This window comes from Drosophila gunungcola (genome assembly GCF_025200985.1).
Source record: "Drosophila gunungcola strain Sukarami chromosome 3L unlocalized genomic scaffold, Dgunungcola_SK_2 000009F, whole genome shotgun sequence".
Taxonomy (NCBI): domain Eukaryota; kingdom Metazoa; phylum Arthropoda; class Insecta; order Diptera; family Drosophilidae; genus Drosophila; species Drosophila gunungcola.
The window spans coordinates 2,265,575-2,284,590 of record NW_026453181.1 but is presented as its reverse complement, the minus strand read 5'-3'; the positions used below and the strand labels follow the sequence as shown (position 1 = coordinate 2,284,590).

The following is a 19,016-nucleotide window of genomic DNA, read 5'->3' as shown; positions in this document are numbered from 1 at the left end:
ACGCTTCTGGCTAGAACAAATGAAATTCCGTTGAAAATTGCCCGTTTACCTGAAAGCAGAAGGAATTTGTCAGGTGTTCAGTTTTGGATTCTTGTCTAGACAGTCTGTCGCCAAGGCATAGAAGGTCCTTAGATTCCCTGTGGTGCAACGGTTGTGGTCTCAAGTGTTTAATTTAAATATTTTCCAATTTCAGCCGAGAGGGAATTCTGAGTTGAGGATTTCCAAATTCCAAACCAGGAAAATCCTAAAAAGCTTTTTAGACTTTCCCGGTGTAACTTTTAGCACTTCCTCTACTAAGCTTTCAGGACATACATTTTTGTGTTTCCTCTATTTTCTTTTAGAGCTTTAAAGCTTTGACAGCTTTTTGGGGACTCCTTTCTGCTCGATTCCAGGGTTAAACTTTGAGTATTTGGGGGCCATTGGGCTATCATGCGCTGAGCAATAAAACAACTGCAGACTGAGGTAAATCTAAGCTCGCAATTCCAAATCCTTTAAGCTTATGCAAATAAAAGCGTGCACACAAAATAAATAAATTAACTGTATATGCTTACGTGTTTGTACGTAGTCTGGGGGTTTTTGTGCTGGTCAAGCAAAGGTAAACATGGTCAAAATGAGTTTTCACTTTTCCACAAAACTTCAGGTTTTTACTTACTTGTTTTTAATAATTAGTTCCAGCGAAACGGCTTCCGGTATCCCTGCTTTGACCTAGATTAAGCACGTATTTATGTCAAATTTACCCTTAAAATGTCGATGTTCCTGGGTCACGCAATCGGGGATTTCTACCCTATGCGCGATATGTGTAACCAGCTAATTGACCCATTAAAGCGGTCTCCAAACATTGTTGCTCCTTGGAGTGCTTTTTAGGTCGCAGGATGTGTGAAGCCATAAAGTTGTCCGCACTTAAAGCAATTAAATTTTGGGGGTTTTCTTAGCAGTTTTTTTTGGATTTCTTCAAGTAAAAGGCGAAAACACTGTTTTTTAGACTAATGAAATATGTATTTTTAAGGACAACTCATGTGTCCTTGAGAAATGGAACAAAGGAACTGCCTCTCATGGAAAACAATGCTACAACTTTCACTAAAGTTTTTCAATTGTTTGTTAAATGTGTGGGTTTGTTTTCAATTACTCCTATAAATGCCCGGTTCGAATAATTATACCTTCATAAAAGATTCTAATTTGCTAAGCATACCGCAGCTTCTCTCGCCCACCAGTTTGCTATCAGGGCAGTTTTTCACCTACCCGTAAACGGTGGTCCCAGAAGGAAATCTGGAGCCAGGACGTCATCGTCCTTGGCCACATTGTGCATTGTATTTAATGAACTTGCTGGTAACCGTTCTGGGCTCATCATCAGCACGTTGACTTGGCCGAGAATACGAGCTGGGATCCGGGGTCTAGAGCGGAACGATGGAGCAATTTCTGTGGCGCCCCACAGTCGTCGAGTGGCGCCTGTTTAAAATTATTTGTGTCGCTTCGTTATGCAACTGACGACATTCTAGGCATTAAAAGAGAATACACAGAGCGGAAAGACTAAATTAAGCTGAAAAATATATTATTATTTTTAAATTTCTCTTTAAAAATCACATTTTAGGCCATTTTGCTAAGTAATATGTACGATTTTTAAACGGTTTTTTAATTCTTCTATTAATGTTTTGAGCAGCATTGTTTCCAAAGTTTTAAGTAACTCAAACAAAAACAAAAAAGAGTGCTATAGTCGAGTTCCCCGACTATTGATACCCTTCACTCAGCTAACAAAGTTCAAACTAAATATTCCCCGCTCTACGAGTTACGAGTATTATTATTGTTTTGAAAAATATTTACATACAAATATATTAAACTGATTTCAAATATTTTTAACAATAGTATAATATATTTGTTTTACATACAATAATATTAGGTATTGAATTTCGCTTGTTTCAATTATTTCAAATAGGATCTCAAATAAAAAATCTTTAGGAACTAGTCTTTGAATTCCACTTTGAAAAATAATTTGAAACATCAAAAAATTAGCTCAATATTTTATACAGCGAAAATTCTGTATGATATCATTTAAGTATAAGTTTGTTCAGGAATACAAAAGCCGTTTTCTCAGTGACGATGACAGCCAAGAACGAAGAATAAGATAAACATACGCAGAGGACTATCTGCTCAGGACGATGTAATTATGATTGGAGCATATGCCAGGAGGCGCCTACACACTGTGAGGACATTGTCCTGTCTCTCGGCCTGTCCCAAAGGAATCCGATGGCCAAGTGAATTTACATATGGCGAGGAATCAACAGAAATATATGTGGATCTGTTTATGTGCGTATAGATTACAAGTGAAACTGAATTTATTGCCAACATACACATAGAGTGGCACGTGTCCGGATTTCAATTATATAAAGAGCTTAAAACACACACAGCACGCAGATATACCTATATTTATATGGAGAGAAAAAGACTGAGAATGAACATTAAAGCGTTTGAAATTTAAATAGAAGAACCATCTAGACAATTTTTTTGCCCCATCGAAATCAAAACAAAGACGAAAGTTCACACACCCGCAACGAAAATAGCCTAAAAGTGAATGAACTGCTGGATGAAAGTGGAAAATGGGCTGTCTAAACCTAGCGCGCTAAAAACGAGGTGCTAAAGCTAAAACGCCTTTCTTTGCTAGCTAATCTTTAAGATTAAAGTCAGGATAAGTGGGCATTTGCAGAAGGGGAGGTAGCATTTATGGGGAATGAATGCGAAACCCTTGGAGAAAAACATCTGCCGATGTACACCGAAAAGCCTTAATTCAGTCAAAAAATACGACAAAAGTAACGAAGATGAGAAAACAACAGCCAGGACTTTGTTATTAAAAGAACCAAAATACAAAAAAAAGGAAAGAAGAAAGCGGCCAGAAATGAAATGAAATCAAGTCGAGAACAGCGAACTGGCAGAGCACATAAATAAATATGCCAGCATATCTGCAGGGCAAAGACGACGACTACGTTGACAATTTTCGCCAATGCCTAGTGCCAGCCCCACTATACCACCCACTTTTCCATCCACTTCCCCTCCAAATGGGTTATACTCGTTGGCGCAGGTGGCCTGGCGGGCTTACGAAATGTAAGCAACTTGTTGCTGAAACAGAATCACAGATACGGGCAAAAAAAAATGAAGAGCAAACGAAACGAAAGCCTCGGGAAAGTGGGAAAAGCGGAGAAAGTGAGAGAAAAAGAGGAAAAAACAGATAGAGGGCAATGTGCAACAAGCTAAGCTCCCTTCCGATGGCCTGTGTCAAAACTTTCCCTGTGCATGGGGGCTGCAAAAGGGGTTTTGAATAATTTCAAAAAGGTATACTTACGCTACACTCTGAAAAAGATTTGGCCAAATATCAAGATTTTACTGCATTTATGTGAAATATAAAAAGTGTGACGCATCATTTATTTTAATGTTAAGTGTTTTTCATAAATTACTGGTCAACAGCTTTTCCATCTAAAGTCAACAACAAATTAATCTCTGAACCAAGACAACAAACAACAATGTGATGAACTCGTCATGCAAAATGGCCAATAAACTTTTTTAATATTTTTGCATATGATTGGCCTATTACGCTTGAATGCAGATTTATTTTATTTGATATACTTAATCGATCAATTTAATAAAACTAAAACAGTGTAAGAACGTACATTTTATATACCTCCGCTGTTGATATTTTTATCGGTTGGATCCAAAGACTTTCGATTTTTCAACATCTTCTACAAACACAAAACTAACGTTTGTATCGAATTGAAGTTTCTTATCAAAGAACCACCTAAATGCTACATAAGGAAACGGTAGAAGTAACAGTTCAGGCCTTGAATTAAATTCTTCCAAAATCTGTTTAAAACCATTTTCTCTTTTGTAAATCTTAAATGACGAGAACAAAAATGACTAATTTGAACTGCATTTTGTGGTCTAGCTAGTTTTTTTAAACGTTTTGTAACTAATCTCTTGATTGCTTTTTAAAATAAAGCGTGATTTGCAATATTAGTTCAGTTCTGAACTAATGAACATTTTTTCTAAAGCTTTGAGTGAAAAATAAGAACTAATAAGATTTGTAACATTTAGCTGGCATTCGAAAAACCTGTTATTTTGAATAGTTTAATAAAATAGTACTATTTTTCAAGTGAGTAGATTATGAAGGTATATTTTATATGATGGATTTCTTATAGTTTTTTAATAGTTTTATAAAAAGTTATAATTTTGAAGTATGTCAATTTTGAAGGTATATTTTATAATGGCTAAGTAAATAATTGAGTAAGAAGTTAATTTAAAGTTAAACCTTGAATGAAAACTTTTCATCATTTTTCTTTTGATAAATTTCCTGACTAAACAAATATTTATAATGATCTGTAAATAGAAAACTTTTATTTACAAGCTGCGGCTAGTATTTTGAAGTATTTCAATTTTGATGGTATATTTAATAATTATTAAGTAAGTAATTAAATAATTAATTTAAAGTTAAACCTTCAATGAAAACTTTTTACTTTTTTTCTTTTGATAAATTTCCTGACAAAACAAATATTCGAAATTACTTAAATAAAGTAACTTTAACTTCCAAGCTGGGAGTAATAGAAGCAACTTATAAATATCTTTAAAAGTTTGGTAATCGCTTCCATACATTCGCCTCACCGCTCTTCAAAGCAATCCTCTTTTCGCCACGCCCCTGTTTGTCTGTCTATGTGAATATCCTGCGTTCAAGAGAAGCCTACGATGAGTCGTCTGCACACGTCTGAGTCCGGTGTCCTTCCCTTTGTCACTCCCGCCCTGCTTAACTTGAAGTTGTCTGCCTCAAAAGTTTCCTGTCCACATAAAGTATCCACAGGCACATCGACTTACAAACATAAATATATGCACACATTTAGGTTATGGACAGACACTTAGCTACGCCATTCGGGGGTGCCCCTGCACTATTCTATGCGGTCTGTTTGTCTGCTGCAAACACAATGCAAAACTACAGGGCGGTGGTGGATGTGCAGACCGGATATATTAATACCCTCCTAGTTGGAATAGTAAGATCCATAGGGTTTTAAAAATAAATCTAAGTACAGATTGCAAATACTTTAAAGAACGCAATTATAAAATTAGTTTTACTCAAATCACTTATTTATTAATGGCAATGAACTCCATATGATATTAAACGTGTTTGTGCATCTTGTACTAACTACAGGAGTATCACAGAATTGAATTTTAATATAATGACGACGAGGAACGGACCTTAGTTAAATTGTTAATGTTCTGCATTAAGAATAAATATTTTATTATTGTAATTTTTACCCATGCACTAAATTTCAATTCAAGCCGATAGGGGGTTCGATCTGTACCGTGTTTTGTTACTAACAGAATATTTGGTATTTTAAACTCTTATATACCCTTTGGGAGGGAAGAGCTGAAAGGAAGAAGCAGCAGGATGCCATTGCCATGGGTAAATTTGCTTTGCAGCTTGCTCAATGTCAGCCGCGTCGTTGTTGGACTTGCGTTCGCCATAGCTTCGTGTTTTTGTGTCCTTTTTTTCAGGGGCAAAGATGACAACAGGTAAATAGGGTGGATAAAGGGGAGAAGGGGGGAAGTGGTGATGGTAGGGGAGGGGGGAGCATACTGTGCAATGGCAGAGAGCAAAAAACAGTTGCTGGCGCACTTGTGTGCGTCAATTAAGGTCGCTTATGGGTAACTTGAGCCGCAGTTATGGTCGGTCATTAAGACGAAAAAACGCCGAAAAGTATTCAACAAATTGAATCACTGACACAGACAAACAATCACACCGATATAAAGATATATACATTTCTTATCTCTGGCTCTCTAAATTCACTTCTCTAAGCTTTCAAGGTGAAGTCGCATACACACGTACACCATTAAAAGCTGGCCAGAGCTTTTTCGAACATATCACTTTGGTCCAGGAGTTGCCTTTGTCCCTAGTTCAATGTTCTAGAAAACGTCAGGAATATGATATTTGCTACTCCCAAGTTCTGCCTCCAAAACTATAGTCTACTTAATCGGATGTAATTACCACTCCCCAAATAACAAAATCCTTGGAATCCAGAAGAGAAAGGGAGAGAGAGAGCAACAGCTGATTTAGAAACGCACAAGGCAACAAGTTGCGAAAAAGCTTTCGAAGTTCGCAATAAAGGAATTCACTGCCAGAAGAGCTTAACACGATTGATACTTTCTCTCTCTGTTTTTGTCTCTGTGTGCGTGCTTTGTTGTTGCTGCAGCACTGTAAAAAAAGCGGTTCTACAAATTTGATCAGACTTTCATTAAAGATTCCCACCATTTAATTAAATTATAATATATATACATATGTATATTTTCAATCAAGAAGATTGCATTCTATTAACTATTGAATTATAATATTGTACAAAAGTTGATTAAAGTATCACAGAATAAATGGAAGAATAATATTAAGTTATAATTGTTTAGATTTTCAAAATCTATTCTTACAGTCCTTTTATAACCTGTGTTTGAATTTTTACATTGCCAACAAAGTTTATGGCTTCCATATTTTGGCTGAAACAAATTTGTACTTCCTTTAAAATTTGGTATGAAATTCCCGAAATTTTTTCAAGTGTTTTTTCATTAATTTCGGGCACTAGAACACTCGCTCCTGCCTTTAGTGTCGGCAGTGGCAAGGCCGAAGACGAAGCGCTTTCGAATGAAGTTCCCTTTTTTGCAACTTGTTGGCTCTGCGTGAAAATGGAAAATCAGTAGCACGCGTACATCTCCCAAGTGAAGAACATCTCGCGGACCGGATGCCACTTGGGTCGAAGCTAAAGGCAACAACTGAAATCGCTGAACACCAATTAATGGACGGCAAGAGCCAACTTTCAATTGAGTTTCGTGTCACAGTCGTTGTTCTTGCTATTGCTCCTGATATTTTTGCGGCGGTGTTTGTGTGATTGTGTGACTCTGCAATATGGCCAAGTGTTTTGTGCTGAAAAATGTTAACCACGTTTAGGCCGAGAGCTCTCTAATCCTTTCTGTTGGGCTTCTTGCCTTGCCCCAAAAAAATAAAGAAGAGAAATATCAAGTAGGTAAAGGAACTTTTGGAATTGTTGCTTCGCTGCTTGCGCTCTCTGGCCCTCACTTTTTCCAACTTTCGCTAAGCGAAAACTTATCCCGTCTCATCTATTATTTACCAGTTCATTTTCATAGCAAATCAAATGTGTCAGCAGCTGTGCAAGGCTTTATCCGAGATATATTTCTACATATTCATGAGGTTCGTGCTTTTTGTTTGCTTTAAGCTAATTGGAATGTTAATTGAACCGACAGCGATGGAAAGTTAATTTTGCATTAATTAGTTCGGTTTTAATGGGAGGGAAACTTTTATCATCGCCCAAGGTAGGGGTCTCATCTAATGGCAAAATTGCAATTGGAAAATCCTTGGAATTTCGATTAAATTCCCCACGTCAAAGCTAAGAAAAAACCAAACTTGAAAATTTTGTCCCAAGGAAAAAGTAAATGGCAAGCCCATGCACAAAGAAAAAAGTATTTTATGAATAGAGCAATTTTTAAAGATACCTTGCAAAAACCAAAAGCGTTTCAATATGAATTGAGACTTTAAAATAACATTTTAATGAAGGTTGTCGTCGCTTAGAAACAACAAATTTTCACTCTTTTTTCCCATTCAAATTGTTAAATAAAATAGACTTTATGGTGTATATTTTGAAATGTACTTTTTATGATGGTCACTACCTCTATTTTGTTCAGTTTTAAAATGCCATCAATCATTAAATTATTTGTAATCAATAGTAAGCATTGATTTATTCATAAATTATAAATACTTTTGTTTCAGTTATTACACTTCAACTGCTAAATGATACTTATTTTTTGCAATACAATTATTAAATTGTTTTTCATGTTTAATACTCTAGCATCAATATATTTAAATCAAATTTAAACAAATCCTTTGTTTGATGATAACACATAAATGGCTTTGTTTAATAATATTATTCGGTCAGTGTGCTCTTGTTGAATATTACCAAATGCTTTTTGGCCCTTTCCCCTTGGTCTCTTTTTGTGTGTGTCTTCGCTGTTTTTCTGTTCTTCGAGGGATTGCCGCAAAAATTTCGTATGCGCCCTGTGCCACGCGCTGAATTTTAGGCGCGGTCTCAAGAACTCAGTTCCAATCCCAATCCCAGTCCCAATCCCAGTCCCAGCCCCAAACTGCAACGCGCTGACTGATGAGTCCTTGTAGGCAGTTCTACCCTCCGCCCTCTCGTGCTTAGGCCTAGTCAAGAGCAAAAAGCAAAGTTAATATAATTATTTATAGATAACGAATGAGGCGAGTGCACAAATTCGTTGGGTGGCAGTCCCTTCTCTGCCAGAGAGCGTTGATGGAGCATCTGCCGGGTTTTGTGGCAGGGGAATTTCGCTGTTAACCAGAGATGATGGCAAGCCCCTACACCATAAAAAATCATGAAAGTTAAATGGGTATTTTTTTATCAGAAAATCTTTTAAAGAAAGGCAAACACTTCGTCATTTAAAATGGTATAAAAACATCATTTTGTTTCCATTATCCGTCTTTTAAGCTTTGAACGGAGGATATATATTATTAAAATACTTTATTAAATAAACTTTATGGTTTTTAAGTTTGAGTTTGATTTATTTATTCATCTCTTGTGGATTTAAACAGTATTTACACTAGTCATGTTCTTGTTATAATTTTTTTTTGTAAATTCTTTTTTTCTTGTACAATGTGAATTGAAATCAGGACATGTTTAGGCAGTCATCTCTGCTCCCGGGTGTCTATTAAATGTTATTGTTGCCCCTGCTGTTGCTCACGTGCTTGAGCAGCATCCTTATCCCCCTTCATCGCCTATTAAAAACGCACACGAAAGGCTTCTGGGAGCTCTACTTCGCAGTCTCTATATGTATGGTTGCCTAGAAGGGAGCTCATAAATTATATCAATGAAGCGGCGTATAATAGAAAAATATGTCAGCATTTTGTGGATAACAATAAATGGCAGCTCGGGGGACAGAGATAGGGAGTGTGTTCGAGTGAGAGGCCCTGTGACACGCGTTGGCACACACACTCACACACACTCACACACGCACACACGCACGTAGAACATGTTGCATATGCCACACAATTTGTCACAATTAAAGGGACGAAAATGGCTGCAACGAGTCACGGGCCAAGAAAACAAGAGGATATGGCCAAACAAAAAAATTATCTGGAGATGGGGAGATTCAAGTGGGATATTCAGCTGCGCGTGTAGGAGACAGTTGCATTTGGATTTCCCTCTTTTCCCTATTTTTCCGACTTTTCTTCTTCTCTATCTTTCCAGTTGACTGCTCGCATGCAAGTCGTAAATCTTAATTTGGCAAACGAGCTGCATTCTGGCTGCATCTAAGCAAAATATCTTTCAGCCCTGGCAGTTGCCCAGATACACACACACACACACACATGCCCCCATTGAAGGGAGTGCTCATGCATACAAATTGCATATGTATGGGCTGATTGCGTTATCCCCGCCCCCAGGATATTCGTCCCAGGCCATTCGTCCCCGTTTCCCTCTTGGTTAGCCGATGCATTTCCGTCGAAAAGCTCAACAAGCTGTAACTGGTCATAATTACACAAAGAAAAATCGAAGTTTTATCAAAGTAAATTTAAAGAAAATGTGGCAATAGTATTGCCGATATTACGATATTTAAAAAAGTTAATCAAGCGTTGTTTTACATTCATTTGGGTAAATCATATAAAATATGTTTTACCCAAATAAAAGTAAATCAATGCTTGCTTTTTTAAATATCGTTTTTTTTCAATTCAATACTAGAAACACGTAAAATCATTTTAAATTTTAAAATTTTTTACAAACACTTATATAAGTATCATTGCATATTTATCACCGGAATAACCTGTTCTGTTATGTGCTTAAAAATACAGTTTTATAGCTCCAATATGAGCAAATAAAGCCGTATAAATAACATTTTTGAATCTTAGTTGAGAGAGGTATAGTTTTCAGAGTGCACAAACGGCATTCAGGTGAAAAAGTGGGCTTGTAATATGATGCATTTAAATAATTGCACGTACATGTGTGCAGTTTGCATGTATTCAATCTCGTAAGTGTGATGTGTCCGGCAGTTAAATTAGTTTACTTGATTTCCGTTGGACCTTGGTCTTCTGGTTTTTATTTGATTGCCTTCAGCCGTAAAAAATCAAAGTTTGCAAAATATTAAATAAATGGAGATACAAATGTGAACAGTAACTGGATATAAAAACGTTTCTGAAAAAAATTTTAAAGTAGTTTTAAAGTAGTGTCACAACCAGCTCATTCGGGGCTAAAACTGATGAAAAATCAGTTCGTTCAGGGTTAAATGAACTTTAGAAAGGTAATTCGGTTTTTTTTTATATAATCTTAATCGTTTTAAGCTTGTGAATTGCATTTAAAAGGGATATATTGATAATTATATTAAATTTTGGTTTCATTACCAACAAATAATTTTATATTTAACAATTATTGGAAATACTTATAACATATTTTAAAAAATGTTTTTCAATGCAATTTTCAATTGACTAGTTAACATCTGGACAGAAACTTTCTCCACTCACTCTGTCAATATGCTTGTGTTGTTAACCAAACCTCAAGTCATCCATAAAAAAGGTCAAACACACAGGCAGGGGAAAGTTGAAGTGGGTGGCCTTCGAATGGACAAAAAACTGACACAGATACAGTGTGCAGTTAATTAAAAGCGCAATAAATAAACAATAAACAATGGCCGTGACGAGCCAGCGGATGTGTGTGGGTGCGGATATGAGGCAGCATCAGCTGGGAGTTCTGGCCGGGCTTAATGCACTTATGGTCGGTGCAATATGCAAATGCAATTAAGATGCATGAAGGCGCGTAGTGAAAGCCACCCGCCGCCCACTGAATCGAAAATAAAGTCACGTACAGCTGGCTATTGGGCTTCATGCGGGGATTGCAGTCGACCAAAATCAATAGTGGTTGTCAATCAAAAAAAGAAATATACTTTTCCTCTGCTTTCTGCTAACTAAAAGAATATTTTAAATTTCCTTTAAGCCACTTTTTCAACAAATGCTAAAATATATCCATTTTTCCTCGTCAAATGAATGGAAACACGCCATCGTTTTCTTTAACAAAGAAGAAACGGAATCAAATTAAAGAATAACACAAAAGTTCGAATGCAATAAAAGAGCAAGGCATTTTTTGTATATTTCCACAACGGATTTCCATAAAACGTCCGTGGGAAGGAGAAATCACGTAAAATTCGCAATAGATTTTTGCAGGCATTTTGCAGCGCCGTTCGAGATATTGAAACCTGATTCCAGGCTTGAGCCATGGCCGCCGGCCGCAATCCATATAACCGCACACATCAAGCACTCAGCCTTATGCAAGCAAAAAGTTTTCAAAATATTTTTATATCCAGTTGACAGCGAGGAAAACCCAGGGAAATGGCGGTGAGTGCAAATGAGGCGAAGGGGAAAACCCAGCGACAGAGAGATGAAAGCCAAAAATGATGCCCTCATAACGATTGTGGGCTCACACGAACACGCCGAGCACTCACACAACCCCACTCATCGATTTGTCAGATTCTTTTTAAGCAGGGGAAATAATGGGAGGATGAGAATTCGAATTGGAGGTGGTTTTGTGATGGTGGGGCTAAAAGTTTGGGCCCTGTTGCCCTAGCAAATTACAGTCAAATTTCAGCCAACAATTAATTTGTCCTTCAGAAGCTTAAGGGAAACATCAAAAACTGATTGGAAAACTTTGCATTTAAATTATGTTTACTCGCACATTAAACTACCTGCACTTTATAGATCAACTATTTTAATTTAAAAGAATATATTTGCGCCAATTTTGGACACAATTATCCCAAAACAATTTGCATTGTGGTTATTTCCAAATTAATGTGGGTTCTCTGAATGGTTTATCTTATTTGTATCAAATGGTTTTACCGCCCAATGATAACGGTTTTTTCATTTTAATTGCGTTTTAATTCTCTTTAAAGTACATAGAACGAATACCAAAAACTCCCCTTTCTTATGAAAATTTCATTTTATGAAAAGAATTTATATCGGCCTAAATTTCGCTTTATAAACTCATAATTGGCAGCGTGAGTGGTTTCATAAAATACCCAAACATGTTCTATCAAAATGCATCAAACTTCGTAGGCTATTAATTTGGAAGAATGAATTTACACTATGCTTTATTACCGTCTAACTAATTTTCGCCCAAAAATGATTTCCCAGCGCCATTCCCTTGTCAAAAATCAGCTGTCCAACAAAATTGAAGTTGGCTCAGCCAAATGAAATTATCGCTGCGATGGGAGATCACCGTCGAATAGGGAGAGAAAAACACATCCGAAATTTAGATGGGCTTTGTTTATATTTAAAACTTTGGAACAGAAAATGTGCGCCTAATTGAAACTCTTTTGGGCAAAGTCAACATATAAACAGCTGAACCGAGACACCGAGGCCATTGACGTCACAGCATTTAAGGGGCTTGGAAAAGTTTGTGAAACGGGGGAATTTTCGTGGTGTGAGTGGAGGTCCTTAGAGAAAGAGATTGGATTCAAGACGCTGAATGTCCTTGATTTAAGTCACAGACGAATGCTCTTCGGGCAAATCTTTTCTTAGTCCCTAACAAGATTGGTGGCAAATAACTAGCTGCATGCAACACACATTTTCCGTCGCCATCAGCATCCATCTCCCTGAATGGGTATAGATGGCAAATCGGATCATGTCAATGCATCGCCGTGCAATTTCTGTGTTTCTACTGCCGGGCCCCCAAACAATAGTCCTTTGATTTGCGAAGGGTTAAATGGCTAAATTGTCGAAAGGCGGCTGATTCGCTTTGATCCCTTCCTGGCTCCTTTCGCACAGCGATTTGCAAGACATTCGCCAGATACATTTCCCCATTTCCCGGCTTGCATTGTATTTATTTATGGCAATATTGAATCTGATATTGTTTTGATTTAAACCGCAGAGAAGGCTGCCATTGTTGACTAGTCGAGATAGCACATGTGAGTCGTAAATAAAGGAAGTTTGCTAACAGATTTTGACAAGTAACTGGGCTAAAAAAATGCATTCATGAGTGTGGATGGGTAAAATTAATTCCATTTACCTTAATTGGTTTAAACGGAATCTTGTTAATAACATTGAAGTGGGACAAACATACTCAGGAGCAGCCAATTAATATTGAAAAGTGCAAATGTGTAATTTAGATATTAAATTTTTAAAGATTAAAATTTGGATTTTGTTATTAGAAATTATTGTAGATTTAAAACTATTCCAATCCAAACTTTTAAAAAATATTATTGACAAATTGTAACCAGGTTATCAACATTAACAATTAAGATTATTGTCTTATACATTTTTTTGTAAATATATTATTCTGTTTCATTAGTAAAATACATTCAATAGATTTATACCTTATAAATGATTTAGTTCATATTTAAGTGTCCATATTATTTTTCAAGTAAAAAGTCTCTGACTACACGATAACTTATTTACTCATGCTATTTGTTATAAAGTTGTATATGGAGGATGAAAATTAGTAAAATTTAATCACAAATCTGGTTTAAGAAACCCATTTTACTGGAAGCCCACATGGTGGCTCAATTCCCAAAATATATAATCCTGGTCTCAAAAACATGTTTGTGGGAAATATCCCATAATTGCGACTGCAACCAGATAATAGCTTTACACAACAACTTTGTTGAGAATAGGGCAAATAGCATTAAACACATTCCGGCAAACCCAGTCGTAAGCCACTGTGTGTGGCCGCAGGGTTATTTACCAGAGATTCGAGTAGAATGGTTAAGGAAAAGAGGCCAGGAAAAGCTGCCACCGCTAAACGCAATCGATGCACTGCAGCCGCACAATTTCCATTGTATTGGTGATTAATTTCTTGCCTCCGGGTGGCTACGGATGATGAGGTCCTGTCTCTGCGCCCGGGTATCCCCACAAGGACTGCGGCCAGACTCGTTCGCATCTCGCCTTTGTAAACAAGTTGACAGACAGGCATCCGGGCTCCGAGCACTCCCTTCCTCCAGAAGCGATGAGAGCTGTATTGACGTTTGATGAGCGGATTATCATCGGCAGTTTCCCCGGCCAGGACAAGTGTTGCATCGAGGTTTTTCTCGCCACACAATAACTGCGCCATTTCCCACCGCCTTTCCTGAACAATATGTGTTCAAAACTGTTGAAAATCCCCTGCACATTTGTTCTTTAATGCTTGCAGAACTTGTTGCAACCGGCGGCTATGCTAAACTATTTTATTCTCCGTTTAGCTTTTATGGCTTACTATATCGGTTTGTGTGCCTGCTGGTAATGCATAACTTTAACTTTTTGAAGGTGAATTGTGTAAGCGTCGAAAAAGTTTTTATGTGGCAATAAAAATTACGTACAAGATAAAATACTATGTCAGTTACTACAATTTGTAGAACAGCGTCCGGATTATTTGATTCAAAAACACTATTTGTCTTTTTTAATCTATACACAAGCCCACCAAATGTACAATTAATTTCAACTTGATTAAAAATATTTAGAATATTATTATTATATAAATCATAGTTGTCAAAAAATAATAAGTTTATGATTATTGTAACCAATACTTTATGGGGAGTTTTCAAACTTTAAGCTGACTCTGACAAAAACTTTAAAAATGTGGCTAAAATTTGTGAATAGAGAATAGTCAGCATGGTCCATAAATTTGAGAAAAGATTACCTTTATAATGTAACCCAAATTAAGTTGGTTAACTAAGCCACTTTGAATAACATTTAAATAACAAAAAAGGACTAAAATTAAAAATATCGTTTATTATGTTTAACGATTTCAATTATTGTCTCCATAGACTGCATAATTTTAGACCATATTATCGCATACCACATTTAACCATTTGGGAAAACTGCGTCACCCGGATTTAAATGAAAGTCCCTATCAATATCGTGCCATCCGCTTTTTAGCGGTTGCAATAAAATATAGTTTTATACTGAGGGCTGGGTGGCCAATAAAGTGCATCAAGGTCAGGGTACAAAGTTGGCACGCTAGGTTCCTTCCGCAATATAACCCCCATAAATGTCGGGCAATAAGAAGCAGCACAAATTGTGTGGCAGGATCATAAAGTGCACGCACGGAAGAAGTAAAACCGAGCAACCCAATTTCCTTTAAGCCACAAAAAGTGCAAGATGAATTACCGTTTTGCAGTGTAAGTGAGTCCTGGCAGAAAGTCCATCGCCCATTTCCATCTCTCCATTCCTACCACCCACTCTGTCCCCTTTTGTGTGTGTGTGTGTGTTTGTGTAGGTGAGCGTATAATGAGCTGCTGTTTTACATTTTAATTTCCGGCCACGCTCAAATGTCTGTCCGTCCGGCTAGAGGCAGAGATTTGCGGATTTGGTTTTTGTGCCATCTCGCCCGCTTTTCCACTGTTGTTGGTCGCAATTATTTAAATGGGATTACAAAAGACTTATGCAGCGGAAATCTTATTGTGTGTTTGTTTGCCGTTCATTTGTCTGCCGCTGGTTCCTTGTTCCTTGTTTCTTGTTCCTGAATCCTTGTTCCTAAAACCCGATTCCGGATTCCCGACTCCTCCTTTTGGCCCGGCTCAGATTACGGCTTAGACGACGTGTGTCAAAAGTTATCCCGGCCAATTGTTTTGCTTTTGTCCAATCTACAATAGCGGCGTATACCTAATTTGATTGTTAATTGTCCTTTTTTAGCCAAAAGACTAGCCTGCCATTGGGCTGGCTCTGAGGTCCTAATGAGTTTGTCAGTGGTTTCCACAAACGGTCACATGTCAGTTTATGAAGTTTGCTCTAAATGCATGGCACAGTTGGGAAAGTTGAAACTAAATAAATTAGCATTTAAATGGAGTGATGGCTTGTAAAAGGCTAATATTAAATTGAAAGAGTTTGCCAGCCAAAGTGGATATTAACTAGTTCCTGAAGCTTAGAGCTCTTAAATAATGTTTCATGTTAAAAAATTTTGTTTTGTTTTAAAAATAGCTTTGCCTACTGTTTTTATTATAATTAGTATTTCATTTAGTTCTGAAAGCTTAAAATTAAATTTATTTGCACCCAAAAAACGGACTGTTTAGTTTTAATAAGTGTGTCTTGAGAATAAACTACAGACAGTATTTAAATGAAAAAACCCATTAATTTCTTAGTTTCACTTCCATACTAAATAGTCTAAAACTGTATTCTAGGTCCTTTTTTTTAACAACATATGTTTTATTTAGATACTTTTGTGTTACTAATTTTATACTCATTTTTTGAGAAATGTTTGTAAAACATATTTAACAACAGTGTATTTGTTTGGGTGTGGTTTTATTAATATTATTTTCTGCGTATGCAGCAAAATTTTTCTATCAAATTATTTTAGTCGCGTTTTTATAGTAGAGTATAGTAAAGTATTCATAGCAGAAAACATTGAACTATAGGAATAATTAATTCACTATAAAAGTCTATGTTTTAAAAGCGCTTAAAACCAGAAATAATTTTAATGGGTATTGTAGAAATTCTACTTCTAAACAAAACTCATATCCCCCTCGGTGTATTTCAACTTTATGGAAGCACTTAACCTGCTCCTTCTTCACTCACTTTGGAATTCAAATGAGCCTCAGTAAATCTCTACTGAGGAATGCGAAAACCTTTTCCATTGCGAGCCAAAGCCTTTGCCATCTCGTCACCGCCTTTCACTGACCAAGCGTTGCCCCTTTTGCCCCGACTTGGCCCACATTTAAGCAGCTGAAGCCTTTGGCACCTGCACGAACCACGCAGAATAGCTTTCAGCGCTCAGCGCTCAGCAATTCGAAGACTGCAGGACCACACCTAAGTGTCCTGGCCAGGCATCCAAAGCAGGCGGCACCGCAGGATATTTGTGCATACAATAAAAAAGCAGGAGCAGCACCAGCTTAAACAGAAACTGAAACAACAATAACGGCGATGACAATTACCATTTCCCCATTCCACGTTTTCCATTTCCCCAGAGGTGTGGGCTGGACTTAGCCTTGGTTTTTAGGGGGCGGTGGTGCTGGTGGTCAAGCTCAAGGACGTCGTCAGGGTGGAGTGGCATGCGTTGTGGCTGGCGTGTCCGTGGCAGGGAGAGCAATCTAGAAAAATTACTGCAATATGGAATAACAGTAACTATTGTGCTAATAGGATTAAAATGTATGCACCAGCAACGGCAGCATTGAGGGGGGGGCACGGTCACGGGCGCTGTCTGCCGTTGACAGCCAAAAAGGGGGTTCATGAAATCGTAGGGGGCGGGCTGGGGCCAGAGACACCTCCTCCTATTCAGGTGTCAACAGATGCTGAGCGTTTTTCACCGGACAACCTCACGTATCCATTGTTTGCGACTATGACACACACGTCTCCTCACATACATTTCAAATGCAGATGGGAAACCGCACATATGTAAAGTGTTATTTGTGTGCTCGGAGTGCGGCAAAAAGATTAAGTGTAAATTTAACTTTAAGCCTTAACAGTAACTGTAAAACAAGCATGTTGGTATAATGGGATTAGAAGGGGTTTAATTGCATTAAATTTGTTCTTATAAATTTACAAAAGCCTTAAAATTAAAGCTTGTTTTTTCGAAAACTTAAAAAATATTTGCTGACGAATAAAAAATAATTTTAAGAATGTAATTAACAGATTATATTTCAAGTTAAACAAATCGTTCTTCACTTATCGTTCGTGCAACTAAGTAGAAATGTCGCCAATATAAGCCAATCTTTCCAAGTAAAATACATGTATTGGTTATTTCTTAGCACAGACTATTTATGTGTGACCTGTTTATTCTGTTCAAAGCGGAAGGTAACTATAGTTATCATTTGGAGATGAAAGCTATACGGCCAAGAACTGGGATTATTTCCCGCTTTTTTTGAGGACAGTCATCTACTTCTCTGGGCGGCATGGTCCGTCCTTGCAAGGATCCCGGCAGCGTTTGGCTTTTTCCTTCTTGTTTTCCCTCCTAAAAGGTTCAGAGTCTAAGAAAAAGATCACTGAACTGTACCAACTAAAAACGCTTTTAAAAGTTTTTACCCACTCTTAAAGCATCCACCGAAAAACTGATTTTTCGGACAAGTTTTTTTGCCTTTCTCAGTGTTCTGACTTTGGTCCTTCCTCCTAGCCATTCCCCTTGCAAAATATAGTGATTGATGGGCAAACTTGCGTTTGGGCAGGATGTGACCGCCCAATTGGAGGATACTGAGCAGACGAGCAGCCATTACCCTGTATTTCTGAAGGAATTAACCAACAATTTGGAAACTACACAATTTTGTAACTGATTGCGAACGAAAATTGCTGACGAACGGGAACGGAAACTGGTAGAGTCGGACATAAATAGATTGAGCAAAACTATCGCAGCCTACTAATCGAAAGTTTTCCATTAAACTTTCCCCCTTTGCCTTCATGCGGCAACAAGTTTCTAATGACTTTGAGCAACTAATTAGAATGCAACAGGACTACGTTGCACGCGCTCACCAAAATACAAACACTTTTAATCGAAAAACTTGCACCGGATTCAGATTAATTTTTTCCTCATATTACTATACAAAATCTCTGTAAAAAAAGAGAAAATTAAAGACAAAACCCTATATGCAAAGTATTTAATGACATTTCTTGGAAGTAAAAGGGAAGTCATTATCCAATTTGACGAAAGACGTTGTAAAAATTACTTTGTACTGAAAATATTCCTGCGAAAATAAGCAATACTAACAAAAGCAAACATTTGAAGGCAACAGCTTATTTACCCCTGCAGCTATAACAAAAATCTTATATTCTATAAAACGACTTTATACCAAATGTAGTTGTGTAGACTTTTCAATACATTTTTCGGTCGTTTTAGATATATCTGCTTAAATGCTTAATTGGATTTGATTTTTATAAAGTTAAACAAAAATTTTTGAATTTGACTATGCTATGCAAATTAAATAACTATTTTTTTGACAGCTTTATAAAGTTGACGTCCGATTTAAAAAAAAAATTGAAACCCAAATTTCTGTTTATAAACGTCGGCTTGCCGAAATTTGCTTCTTTTCTTAGT

General features: G+C 37.1%; 2 protein-coding genes across 5 annotated transcripts in view; one reads left to right on the top strand and one right to left on the bottom strand.

The window, feature by feature from the left end:
* LOC128259700 (synaptotagmin-5) overlaps window positions 1-19,016 on the top strand; it is a 61,040-nt gene that overhangs the window by 31,065 nt on the left and 10,959 nt on the right. The window contains exon 1 of one of the 4 annotated variants that reach the window (XM_052992246.1): window positions 6,662-7,033. The exons of 1 other annotated variant lie outside the window; for it this stretch is intronic. The gene's annotated coding sequence lies outside the window, so the exon portion shown is untranslated. Of the gene's footprint in view, window positions 1-6,661; window positions 7,038-19,016 lie in introns of those variants that run through there. 2 more of the 4 variants (XM_052992245.1, XM_052992243.1) reach the window with 2 other exon arrangements.
* On the bottom strand, window positions 17,725-18,336 carry LOC128259707 (uncharacterized). Its single transcript, XM_052992255.1, has 2 exons — window positions 18,018-18,336; window positions 17,725-17,958 (listed from the first exon to the last, which is right to left on the bottom strand). Exons 1-2 carry the CDS (start codon window positions 18,196-18,198, stop codon window positions 17,867-17,869), a joined length of 273 nt encoding a protein of 90 aa, XP_052848215.1. The 5' UTR covers window positions 18,199-18,336; the 3' UTR covers window positions 17,725-17,866.